Here is a 12881-nt window from a genome sequence, read left to right as displayed (position 1 = left end):
AAATAACAAAAAAAGATTTTTTTAAGTCCCTTTTTTTTAATATTACTTAAAAAAAATTCATGTTCACGGTAATTCACAGTACATAAACTAATTTTAAGACGCAACTCTAAATTTTAATAATGTATTAATCAATTTTTAACTTAATATTAATTAACATTAATAAATGCTACATAATTATTGTTTGTTATCTAATAGTTAATGTTAACAAATGAAAGTTTCATATATTGTTCTCTATTTTTCTGTCTGTCTCTCTGTGTGTGTGTGTGTGTGTGTGTGTGTGTACCTGGTATTCATCACGTTGTGGGGACCAAATGTCCCCACAAGGATAGGAATACCAGTAGATTTTGACCTTGTGGGGACATTTCTCAGGTCCCCATGAGGAAACAGGCTTATAAATCATGCACAATGAGTTTTTTTGAGTAAGTAAAAGTGTGCACAATCTCCTGTGAGGGCTAGGTTTAGGTGTAGGGTAGGTGTAGGGCGATAGAAAGTACGGTTTGTACAGTATAAAAACCATTACGCCTATGGAATGTCCCCATAAAACATGTAAACCCAACATATGTGTGTGTGTGTGTGTGTGTGTGTGTGTGTGTGTGTGTGTGTGTGTGTGTGTGTGTTAGAGTGCGGATCGGGCCGCATTTTTCTGTCCGAGCCCGGCCCGCGTCCGACAGAGCAGTAACCGAGCCCGACCCGAACCCGACAGGCATTAAGATATTTATGTCCGAGCCCGATCCCAGCCCGACACAGTTAAAATCTTTTTTTTTTCTCATACTAATGACACGTGCAGTTTTTTGTGTGGAAAGCCCGCTTTTATTAAGCAACTGTAGGAAGGCGTTCGGAAATGTCAACAGATGAGCGCATCAGTGCACACGGGGCAAAAAGCGCTGTTATAACACAGGCGCACTATCGCGTTGATGTAACCGAGCCCGACCCGAACCCGAGCATCCTTTCTAAATATCTGTCCGAACCCGGCCCGGCCCGTCGGGTTCCGTCGGGTACCGTCGGGCTCGGCTCGGGTATCCATCCTCTAGTGTGTGTGTGTGTGTGTGTGTGTGTGTGTGTGTTTCACACTCTTGATTTTAAAGTGTAAACCATTCATTGCTGTAACCCTTGAATCTAAACTGTCAGAAGGTTACTGTAAATGCATGTGCCTGCTGGGCATTTCCTGATGCCACCGGGGTGGCTTTTGCGCTGATGGCTTGGGCCCGCAATCGCTGCTTGCAGCTATATTTTGAAATTGAAATCTTTTGTAACATTATAAATGTCATTGTCACTTTTGATCAATATAATATGTTATTAATATTTTTATAAATAATATTTATTTCAAAAAACAAACAAATAAATTCATGAATGAATCATTCAGACTAGAAGAATTGATTCATTGAAAACATTTGGCTCAAACAAACTATATGTTCAAGCATCGAAACAACATTAGGTTAAGTAATTAGTGACAAATTTTTTATTTTTGGATGAACTATCCCTTTAAGTAAACTCATACTTACGAATATGCTCCACACAAAGTATTTGGTCACAAAAGCCACAATTTGGTAGCCTGGAAAAATCCAGACCCTAATCTATTAAGATTAAGGGTCTGGGATCGAGCAATGAAAACTGCCTAACTCGAGGGGCGGCACCAAGCATGCATTTGAAACTCTAACTGCACGCAATTGGATAACGCCACGACCAATCACAACAATACACGCTTAGCTACCAGCAGAGCTAAATGACGTTTCATTAACAAAGTTCGGGAAAAGCGCGTCAGATGCTTAGAGTAAACATCACAAGTCAATCAGCGCCATAGGTTTAAATACAGCTGACTCACCTCAATTCACTCGATGGTTTATCAGTAAACCTCCACCACCCCATCTCATCACTCCGAGTTCTCGCTACTCCTATTGGGGGGTAACGTACTCTGGGTTCGGGCCACTCCCGAGCTCGGAGCCCTTCACCGGACAGCACGCCAAACATGCACTACTATTCTCCGGCTAATTATATGTAAGCGTGAACTCGTGAACTGATAGATTAAACTCTTGCCGTATCCAGTCGGCAAAACAGCAAAAACGTCCTTCTTGCAAAGGAACGATTCGAGTTTTCGGTTTTCTGTTCCTCTTTTATATGGAAAGCCAAGTCTAACTCGTTCATTGTAGCGGCCAAAGCCGTTTCAAGCAACTTGTTGTTCATCTGTAGCGACAGCGATCTTTCAAAGTTTACTATATGATTCGGACGTCGCAGTGCTGTCATCATCAGCTTAGCTCGCCTCTGGCCCGCCTACATCAGATACACTGATTTGATTGGTTCCCACAATTGCTTACGTATTGCAGTAACCTGCATCATTGCTCGATGCCAGAGTGTCTTGCAGAGACAATTCAAATTGTGCTCTCGCGAGACCTCTGGATTTCCAGGGTAACAATTTGGATCAATCTGTTCCATTAATTTACTGAATAAAACTAAATGAAATCTGATGTGAGAATCTTTCTTAGCCTTTGTGATGAATTAGCTTTAACCAATTTAGGTACAACCAAAACCAATCCAACAAAACGAGGTTTAATATTTTGTTATGTAATGCAATGACATTAATACGTTTAAGTGTGACTTAAGCATCTAGTTCAGGATAGAGTTGCTATCCCGTGTTCATAGAATTTCCAGTTTTATTTGAAGTAGTGCACTGGTGTGTGGCTATTAGCTCCAAAAGGCTAATTAGCACAGGGGTCTAGGTGTGTGTATAACCTTGTGCGTTGGTCCCTAGGGTTCGAGTTTCTTTTAAATATCTCCCTCTTTAGAGATAATTAAGTCCTCCGCTACTGACATTAAACAGTACCTTCGTCACTTTTAAAGGGCAAGACTTCCTTCTCCTCCCAACTACTGCATTTCATTTAACTATATCTCTTTCTGCTCTATCCATTCCTCCCACTCGTCTTACTGCCTGTGCCTCTCCTCCCTCTGTTCAGCCCACTGGTGAAGCAAGACATCAATCTTGTGCTGTCACAGAGTGTGTCAGGCTTTGACCCAGCTGGAGTGGAGCAGGAAAAGGCCTTGCTAATATTGAGTTAGCTCATGCAGCATGCGCTGCCACGACACACAAACACGCACACACACATACACACACGCACACTCTCCTGAGTCCTCAAAACTCATTTTGAATTGCCACTGTCTGACAGTTACACACATAGTCAACAAAACTAATATTGAATGTGTTCATGCAGGACATTATGGCACAAGGACACACTCATATTCTATATATAATCTATAAAGGAAGCAAACATTCTACCCCTATAATAAGCACAGAGACTTACATCCTACCTTCCTTCAAAGGAAACATGAAATAGAACCCTCATTATTTCAAAGTATTGCAACATTTGACTTCAAATATACTTTGTCAGAATATTAAAAATAATGATAATTTTGTTAAATTGTTCATGTTTTAGGGAAAAAAAAGAGATTAAGGTTAATACATAATACTCTCAAACAAGATTATTTCTATGTCACCAAAACCTGAACATCAGACTGAGCTACAAATATAGCAATATCCAATACAGATGAAAAAAGAATTGATAAATAAAATATCATTCTATAAATCAGTTTTAAATTACTATATACTAAATATAAATAACCATGATGTTATTATGCACTGTAAAAAGTATAATTTTTAACAGAAAAATATTAATGTTACCTTACCATGTACAGTGAAAAACTATGAATAGATTAACATTGCATTATATGCAATTTTAGTGTAAAATACTGTCGCAATTGTGGTTTTAATTAACCGTGGAGAAAAAAAACACACTATTTTAAATTATTGCAACATTTTACCTCAATATACTTTGTCAGAATATTAAAAATAATGATGATTGTTACATTGTTCATGATTTCGGATACAAAATTATTTAATATGTTTTGGGGGAAAAAGAGATTTAGGTTAATAAATATAACACTCATAAGATTTTTTCAATGTGACCAAAGTCTAAACGTAGACTGAGCTACAAATATAGCAATTTCCAATGTAGACAAAAGAGAAGTTTTAAATTACTATCCACTAAATATAAATAACCATAATATTATTGTGCACTGTAAAAATGTTTATAATTTGAACAGATTTTTTTTTTGTTAAACTATGAATAGGTTAACATTGCATTATATGCAATTTTAGTGTAAAATACTGTCAACATTTTAAATTACAGCGGGAAAAAAAACTCACTATTTCAAATTATTGCAACATTTTACCTCAATATACTTTGCCAGAATATTAAAAACCATGATGATTGTTACATTGTTCATGATTTAGGAAAAAAAATGTTTAATATTTTTTGGGGAAACTTACATATAAGGCTCACACAAGATTATTTCTATGTGACCAGAGTCTAAACTCAGGCTGAGCTACAAATATAGCAATTTCCAATACAGATGAAAGAGAAATAACTAAATGAAATATCACTATATAAATCACAGTTTTTAATTATACACTAAATATTAATAACTATAATATTACTGTGCACTGTAAAAATGCTTGCAATTTTTACAGAAACAAAATACCTTACCATTTACAGTTAAAACTATGAATAGTTTAACATTGCATTATATGCAATTTAGTGTAAAATACTGTCAAAATTGTGGTTTTAATTTACAGTGGGGAGAAAACCCTCACTATTTCTAATTACTGCAACATTTTACTACAATATGCTTTGTCAGAATATTAAAAATAATGATGTTTTGTTAAATTGTTCATTTTTTAAGGAAAAAAGGAGTTTAATATTTTTGGGGAAAAAGAGATTTAGGTTAAAACATAGATTATTTCTATGTGACCAAAGTCTGAACGCATACTGAGCTACAAATATAGCAATTTCCAATCAAACAAAAGAGAAATTAGTAAATAAAATGCTCGTAATTTTTACAGAAAAAAAATTTCACCATACCATGTAAAGCAAAAAAATATAATATACAATTTTAGTGTAAAATACTGTCAAAATTGTAGATTTAATTTAAAGTTTTAAAATGTACAGATACCACTATACCAGGCCTGTAGCAGTTGAAACATTTTCACTGTATTTTTTTACAATGAAATTCTGGCATCCAAAGATGTTTTTTTGTTTGGTTGTATTTTTCTAAATAATTTAATATTTTTTTTATTTATCTTCATGTAACATGTCTTGATATTTACTATGCTGAATGTTTAAAAAGCTGAATGTTAAAAAAAAAGCTTTGACTGCCTCTAGATTTCTAAATTAGTCCATCCTTCTCTTTCCCTCTCCCTTTCTCTCTGTTTAGAAGTGCTCACCTTTCCCAGCTGTCCAATCAAAGGGCCTTGCTGCCGGGGGGCCCGGCTTCTGTCTAAACACCCGCTGTCGCAGAACCGACCCTGCAACCTTTGGCATCATTCTGACAGACAGCCAGGTGACTGGTTTTAATATTAATACGTCCCCCGTGCTGAGAGGAGATTCTATTTGTGTTCGGCTAAGGGAGAGCAGACGCTTTTTAAAAGTCAGGCTGCAGCCCTCAGTCCTTCACTGTCTCCTCAGGATGAGCCGAACAAACATAAGCAAGTGTGAAAAAGAACTAAAGAAAAGTGTGCTCCTCACAGCTGTCAATTCATCATTCTCTCTCTCACACACAAACTGACTTTGACTTTTACAGCATCTCATCCCGGTCCTGCCTTATTTCATTCTGTCTCTCGACCCTGTCATTCTTCCTTTTTCCTTTTCGCTATTATTTAAATTCTCTGTTCTCTCACTTTTTTTCCGATACCTCTCTACGAGTGCGGGGCAGGTGTCAGGACAATCACGCTCTCTGCACAAAAAGGGTCCTATTGCACACTCACACTTAACTGCAAAGGTCATGGTAAAGTGCAAATAAAATACCAATCCTGCATTATTCAAGGGATGCCTTAGCGCTGATAGAAAAGGAAAAAAGGGTTTAAAGGGAAACAAATCTATAGTCTTAACCTTATTAAGTGTGAACACTGTCTCTGTGGGACACCTTCACACTGATAGAAAAGACAAAACTACTGACATTGGAGGACTATACAATTCACCTCAACTTTTGAAACAGGAACATTCTAAATTTGTTCTCAAAAGTGTTTCTTTAATAATAATAATAATAATAATAATACTGATTTGTTCAGATTACCAGTCCCAAGGCAGCCACAGAAACAGACATCTTTGGGCAGTAAATAATTGTCCTGCTGAAGATTATACAGTATTACAACACACTGGGTGATGGTTTACTCTGCAGCTGCAGTAGAGCACACATTAAACCTTCTCATTACACACAACACTGACAGCTTTAAGCCTGTTTGTTAGACATATAGCTAATATTAGTGTACTTGTACAAGATGTATTCTATAAGTCTTTAAACTTGCTTGCACAGCAAGAATGGATTGTCTTGGATTAAACTGTGCTAACATCGGATAAATAAAGACTGAGTCTAGAATGGATCCATTGCACTATTATGAAATCATTTTATACCCAGTAGTTTGAGAACAGCTCATCAGCTGAATCTGTGTATAGGACGACATTACCAACAACTCAAAGAATTACTGACTGTCTTTTACGCGCATCTTCAACATTCAATGTACACTTCAGTTCTGCCTTGCTAAGGAGCATTCAAGAATGTTCTTAAATGTGAATCTTAAAGGCAACCTTTTATGCAAAAATCACTTTTACATTGTTGTTTGAACACAAATGTGTGTTGGCAGTGTGTGTACACAACCACCCTATAATAATAAAAATCGCTTCTTTTTTTTTTAAATCCCCATAAAAAATAAGCAGTGTCTCAGAGCTTACTGATCACAGAACCGTAAAGTGTGACATCACGCTTTACAAGCCCAACCCACGGTTGTTGACAGACACAGTCGTATTAGCAGAGATGCCACATGTGAGAGCCATATATGTGACCCTGGACCACAAAACCAGTCTTAAGTCGCTGGGGTATATTTGTAGCAATAGCCAAAAATACATTGCATGGGTCAAAATTTTTGATTTTTCTTTTATGCCAAAAATCATTAAGAAATTAAGTAAAGTTCATGTGCCATGAAGATTTTTTGTAAAATTCCTACTGTAAACATATCAAAATGTAATTTTTGATTTGTAATATGCATTGTTAAGAACCTAATTTGGACAACTTTAAAGGTGATTTTCTCAGTATTTAGATTTTTTTGCACCCTCAGATTTCTGATTTCAAATAGATGTATCTCAGCCAAATATTGTACTATCCTAACAAACCATACATCAATACAAAGCTTATTTATTGAGCTTTCATATGATGTATAAATCTCAGTTTTGTAAAATTTAACCTTATGACTGGTTTTGTGGTCCATGGTCACATATAATCCGCAGTGTTTATCTTTAAGCTACAGCATTTAAAAGCAAAATTCCTAATAGATTTCCTCAAAAATTTAAACTGATATGGCTTTAAAACGCATGATTTTCACACGATAGATATGATAATCAAAACCAAACAGATGTTTTTTTTTAACAGAGATCTGACATACGAGCTGAAATGCCACAGCCCTGTTCTGGAAAAGGGGGCGGGGAGCAGCAGCTCATTTGCATTTAAAGGGACATGCACTAAAACAGCCTGCTTCTGCTTTCACTCAAAATAGGCATTTTCAAAATGAAATAATATATGATCTGTGGGGTATTTTGAGCTGAAACTTCCCAGACACATTCTGGTGCTCTTTAAAAGTGTTAAGACCATCATCTTACCTCATACTCCTCGGCCTCGATCAGCAGTTTGGCTGTTGTTATTCTGGATTCATAAGGCGGGATGTTGCTCTAAAACAAAAAACAATACAGTAAATCTTAACTGGAATGTAAATTACTCAAAGATAATAAAATACTTCATGTGATTTGATGAGGAACATTATGAAAACTTATTTTAAAAAAGGCTTCTTTTTAGCAGCTAATTTACAAAAATGAATTAGAAAATAAATACACTAAACAAAAATTGAAACAATACAAAACTATGCTCACTAAGGCTGCATTTAAGTAAAACACTGTCAAAAGTGTGCTTTTCACTGTGCCCAAATTGTGTGATTGCAGAAAAATTATATACGTTTGTATTGAACATTTATTGAGCAACAGATTTACAGGTTTAAATAAATCATACAAATCGTTTATTATATTTAAAAATCTATAAATAAATGTATGAGGTGGCAAAGGGGGCCTTTTAATAATTTTTAATACTTGTTCAAAACAATAACTTTGCTTATCTTGATAAATAAAAGAATACATTTTTGTTCAATAAATGTCATTAAAATATGTTAAAATAAAACATTTACTTACAAATATTTACATTTTAAAATTATTTTGTTTCTGTATTTTAAAGTATATGTTTTATTTTGAAAAGCATTGATTAAAGGCGATCCCATAGTAATTTATCATAGATTTACAGTAGTAACAACAAATGATATTTTATTATATGATATGATTAATAGCATGTTTTTAAATATGATGGGATCATTCTAAATATGGTGATTATCTTTAAGATGAGATGGACACCCAGCATAATATATGATATTTACCATCATAAGATCTATTCAAGAATTTTCTCAATTCTCAATTGCTACTTAAATCTACAACATTTTTAAAAACATCAAATATTAGATCAACAAAGCATGGAATCGACTTTGCGCTGCTTCCCATGATCAAATCAAGGATCAGCCAAAATTGCACGTGTATCCTGAAAAGCGGATGTTTTGGAAAGTGCTACGGCACATTTTTCTGCCATCTAGTGGTTTAGAGACAATAACATCTAAGGCGCCTTTTACCCCGGGGGGCCTTTATATTTAAAAAGTTAACTTATTCCTGTATTAACAAAGCTGATTTTTTTAACCAGCCATTACTCCATTCTTCAGTGTCACATGATCCTTCAGAAACAATTACAATATGCTGATTTGATGCTCTAGAAACATCTCCTATTATCACTGAAAACAGTTTTGTTGCTTAATATTAATAGCATTACATCTGAAATATAAATCTTTTGTTTGTACCCAAGAAAACGTCTTTACTGTCACTTTTGATCTATTTAATGTGTCCTTGCTGAATAAAACTTAATTTCTTTTCTTTTAGTGTACATTGTTTATTACTGAATATTGTTTATACTGTCTACTGAAGCATGTCTATGAATAAAATTATGAAACTGACAAATAGTTTGTATGCTAAGTTACACAAGAACGTTCTGCACTCTTTAGACCTCAAACACTGCATTTGCACAGAAGAATTAAAGTTGGCGTTGAAGGTATTGAAAGTGGTATCCCACAAATGCTTTCCATAAACCTTATTTCATTTTTTACTGACAGCATTGCTTGAATTTGGTAGATAATTTTCCTCATGACATTAACGCAAATAATACAGGTATTTGAGAAGTATTTTAGTACAGAAAATGGCAAAGAGTGTATTGTTTAATAGCAAGAAAACGGAAAACATCTTTAGATTTGCATTTGACTAATGGTCCACTGAATGAATCAAAAAATTCAGATTTTATTTCAAGGTCAATGGACATTTCAATAACTCCACACTATTTACGTATTCAATATATCATCATACCATCAAGGCCACTTCGTCTCGTGTTAATTGTAATCAGTCTGTGACGTTATCACGCTCATTTTTGTATTGTCACACAAACACAATCTCTCATCTCTATTCTGAATAAATAGTTTCTAAATCAGCTTTATAAAAAGAGCACTGAACCCGATTACATCATGCTTCAAACAGGCGCATACTCTCCTACCTGCCAAGATTTTCCACATGTCGCAAAGCTACATCTACATATGACAAATTTATGTCTAGTGCCAAGCAAGTTCCCTGAAATTTTAACCAGCAGGAAAGTAAACAACTTTTATAAATTCCCTCAACGAGTCAGTTCAGGTGAGGCTTGTTTTTCTGTGGTTTCTTCAGCTGTGTAGAGCCCTACTTAACAGATGAACTGCGAAAATTCATTTAGGCACACGGAAATGAAAATATGTCTTCGAAAAAGCATGAAACGCGTAGCCTTAAGGAAAAAACAATGTTTTTAAGAGTCACAAGGCTGTCAGTGGCAAAGCATGGTCACTTGATGAGGAATCTGTGTGTGTGTGTGTGTGTGGCCCCAGGGCCAGCCTAGCGGCAGACTGCCACAGCCTTGGCCTGGCGTTGACAGAAAAATGAAAAGATAAAATAAGCTAGTTTGTTTCCTTTCTTCCTTTATCATCCCCAAACTAAAAACTTTTTAAAGCGCAGTACCATTTCATTCCATGCCATCAGAAAGAGGTCAAAGGAGAGGCCATGATGCCTCCTATCTTTATCTCTCTGTTGCCTTTGGAACACAAACACCTGTGTACACACCTCATTCTGATCTTCGTCCTCCTCCATGTCTTGCTCTGTGCTCGCCAGTGACTCTTCCTCTTTCTTTAGGCTAGGTAACCATGACGACACGCTCTTCTTAAGGTACACACGCCCCTCCTGCATAAAAACATGATGAAAAACAAAGTTGAAAGAGCCTCTCCTCTAGATATGTTAATAGCAAAAACAGGTAAAAGGTATAGGATGAGAGGAAGAAGAATGTGAGGAATTAGGAAGTAGAATAGGATGACAAGTAGTATGATAGGACAACAGGGAGTTCTTTAAGAAGAGGGGAAGTGGTATAGAAAGAGAGGAGGAGAGAAAAGGTAGTATAATCGGTAGTAGTATGAGATGAAAGAAGTAAGATTGGACAATGGGAAGTAGTAAAGGATAAAAGGGAGTAGAATATGTTGAGAGCAAGCAGGATAGGATAATAGGAAGTTAGGGAGAGATAAAGTAAGACAATCTGAAAGGAAGTAGCATATGATGCAAAAAAGGTATAGCATGAGAGGAAGTAAGATGGTAAGACGATTGAGAGAAAACTTCTAACAGAAAATGGGAAAGGATCTACAGAACTAGGTAGAACAGGATAACAGGACTCTATATAACAGACACTAGGAGGAAGCTCTAAAAGATGAGGGGAAATGGTTTAAGATGAGAGGAAGTGACAGAACGTAGGATAACAGGTAGTGGCTTGAAATTAAATGAAAGCAGGATAGGATGAGAAGAAGTAGGAAAGGATAAAAGGAAGCAGAATATGTTAAAAGGAAGTAGGTGAGAAAAATAAGCTAGGATGAGAGAAAGCGATACAGGATTTGGAGGAAGTAGTAAAAGAAGTATGAAATTGCATGAGCAATTAAAATTGTAAAGGATGAAAGAAGTTGACAGAGAGTAGGGTAATCGGTAGTGTTATGAGATGAAAGGAAGAAGAATGGGATGGAAGGAAGTAGAAAAGGATAAAAGGGAGGAGAATATGTTGAGAGGAAGCAGGATAGGACAATACACTGCAAAAATGCTTTTCTTACTTAGATTTTTTGTCTTGTTTTCAGCCAAAATATCTAAAAATTCTTAACACAAGAAGGAAGTAAAAAGTTAAAATTAATGGGGTAAGAAAAATAATCTTGTTTTCTGTTTGAAAAAATATTTTTTTTGCTTTCCCTAGGCAAAAACTCACTTAATTTTGACTTGCTTTTTCTGAAAACAAGAAAATAATTTTTACTTGTCTAGAAAATCCTTCTTGATTTAAGGATTTTTAGATATTTTGGCATGTGAGAAAAGCATTTTTTGCAATGTAGGAAGTAGTTTAGGGAGAGAAAAAGTAAGACAATCTGAAAGGAAGTAGCATGATGCATTAAAAAGGCCAAAAAAGGTATAGCATAAGAGGAAGTAAGATGGTAAGATATGTAATAAGATGGGTTGAGAGAAAACCCCTAACAGAGAAAATGAGAAAAGATATAAGGAACTAGGAAGTGGAATAGGATAACAGGAAGTAGAACAGGACACCAGGAGGAAGCTACAAAATGAGGGGAAATGGTGTGGGACGAGAGGAAGTGAAAGAAAGTATGATAACAGGTAGTGGCTTGAGATGAAAGGAAGCAGGATATGATGAGAGGAATTAATAAAGGATAAGAGGAAATAGAATATGTTGACAGGAAGCATGTGAAAGGAAACAAGTTAGGATGAGAGGAAGTGATACAGGATTTGGAGGAAGTAGGAAAAAAGTAGGAAAATGCACAGGCAATAAAAAGTGGTAAAGGGTGAGAGAAAGTAACAGAAATTAGGATAATCTGTAGTGGTAAGATATGAAAGGAAGCAGCAAAGGATAAAAGGGATTATAAAAATGTTGACAGGAAGCAGGATAGGATAATAGGAAGTAGGTTAGTGAGAGCGAAAGTAAGACAATCTGAAAGGAAGTAGCATATGATGCAAAGAAGCAGGAAATTACAGGACCATTAAAAAAAAACATATAGCATGAAAGGAATTAAGATGTCACGATAGGTAATAAGATGGGTTGAGAGAAGTATATAAGGAACTAGGAAGTGGAATAGGATAACAGGAAGTAGAACAGGACACCAGGACGCTCTGTAAGATGAGGGGAAAAGGTGTAGGATGAGTGGACGTGACAAAGTATGAATTGAAAAGAAGCAGGATAGGATAAGAGAAAGTAGAATATGTTGAGGGGAAGTAAGTAAAAATAAGTTAGGATGAGAGGAAATGATACAGGAGTTAGAGGAAGCAGTACTGTATATGATAAATAAAAGGTTGGAATTTGCATGGGCAACAAAAAGTGGTAAAGAATGAGAGGAGGTGACAAAAAGTAGAATAACAGGTATTGATATGAGGAAGTAGAATACACTGAGAGGAAGCAGAATAGGATAAAAGGAAGTAGGTCAGGGTAAGAGAAAATGAGATGAGGAAGTAGTACTGTATAGGATGCAAAGAAGTACTGTAGAAAATAGCATAAGCAATAAGAAGCTGTATAGACCGAGAGAAAGTAGCAACGCATGAAAGAAAATAAAACAGTAGGATAACAGGTGCTACAAGATGAAAGAATGTAGGATAGAATTA

At 35.7% G+C, this 12881-nt stretch overlaps 1 protein-coding gene across 1 annotated transcript in view; it reads right to left on the bottom strand.

The window, feature by feature from the left end:
* LOC141342851 (uncharacterized) overlaps window positions 1-12881 on the bottom strand; it is a 168452-nt gene that overhangs the window by 146001 nt on the left and 9570 nt on the right. The window contains exons 7-8 of the mRNA XM_073847416.1: window positions 10317-10433; window positions 7698-7766 (exon numbers count right to left, since the gene is read on the bottom strand). Coding sequence (XP_073703517.1) covers window positions 7698-7766; window positions 10317-10433 — 186 coding nt within the window. The remainder of the gene's footprint in view (window positions 1-7697; window positions 7767-10316; window positions 10434-12881) is intronic.

The sequence above is a fragment of the Garra rufa genome, chromosome 9 (assembly GCF_049309525.1).
Source record: "Garra rufa chromosome 9, GarRuf1.0, whole genome shotgun sequence".
Lineage (NCBI taxonomy): Eukaryota > Metazoa > Chordata > Actinopteri > Cypriniformes > Cyprinidae > Garra > Garra rufa.
Note: the sequence above shows the minus strand (reverse complement) of the source record. Positions and strands in the feature narration are given on the sequence as shown.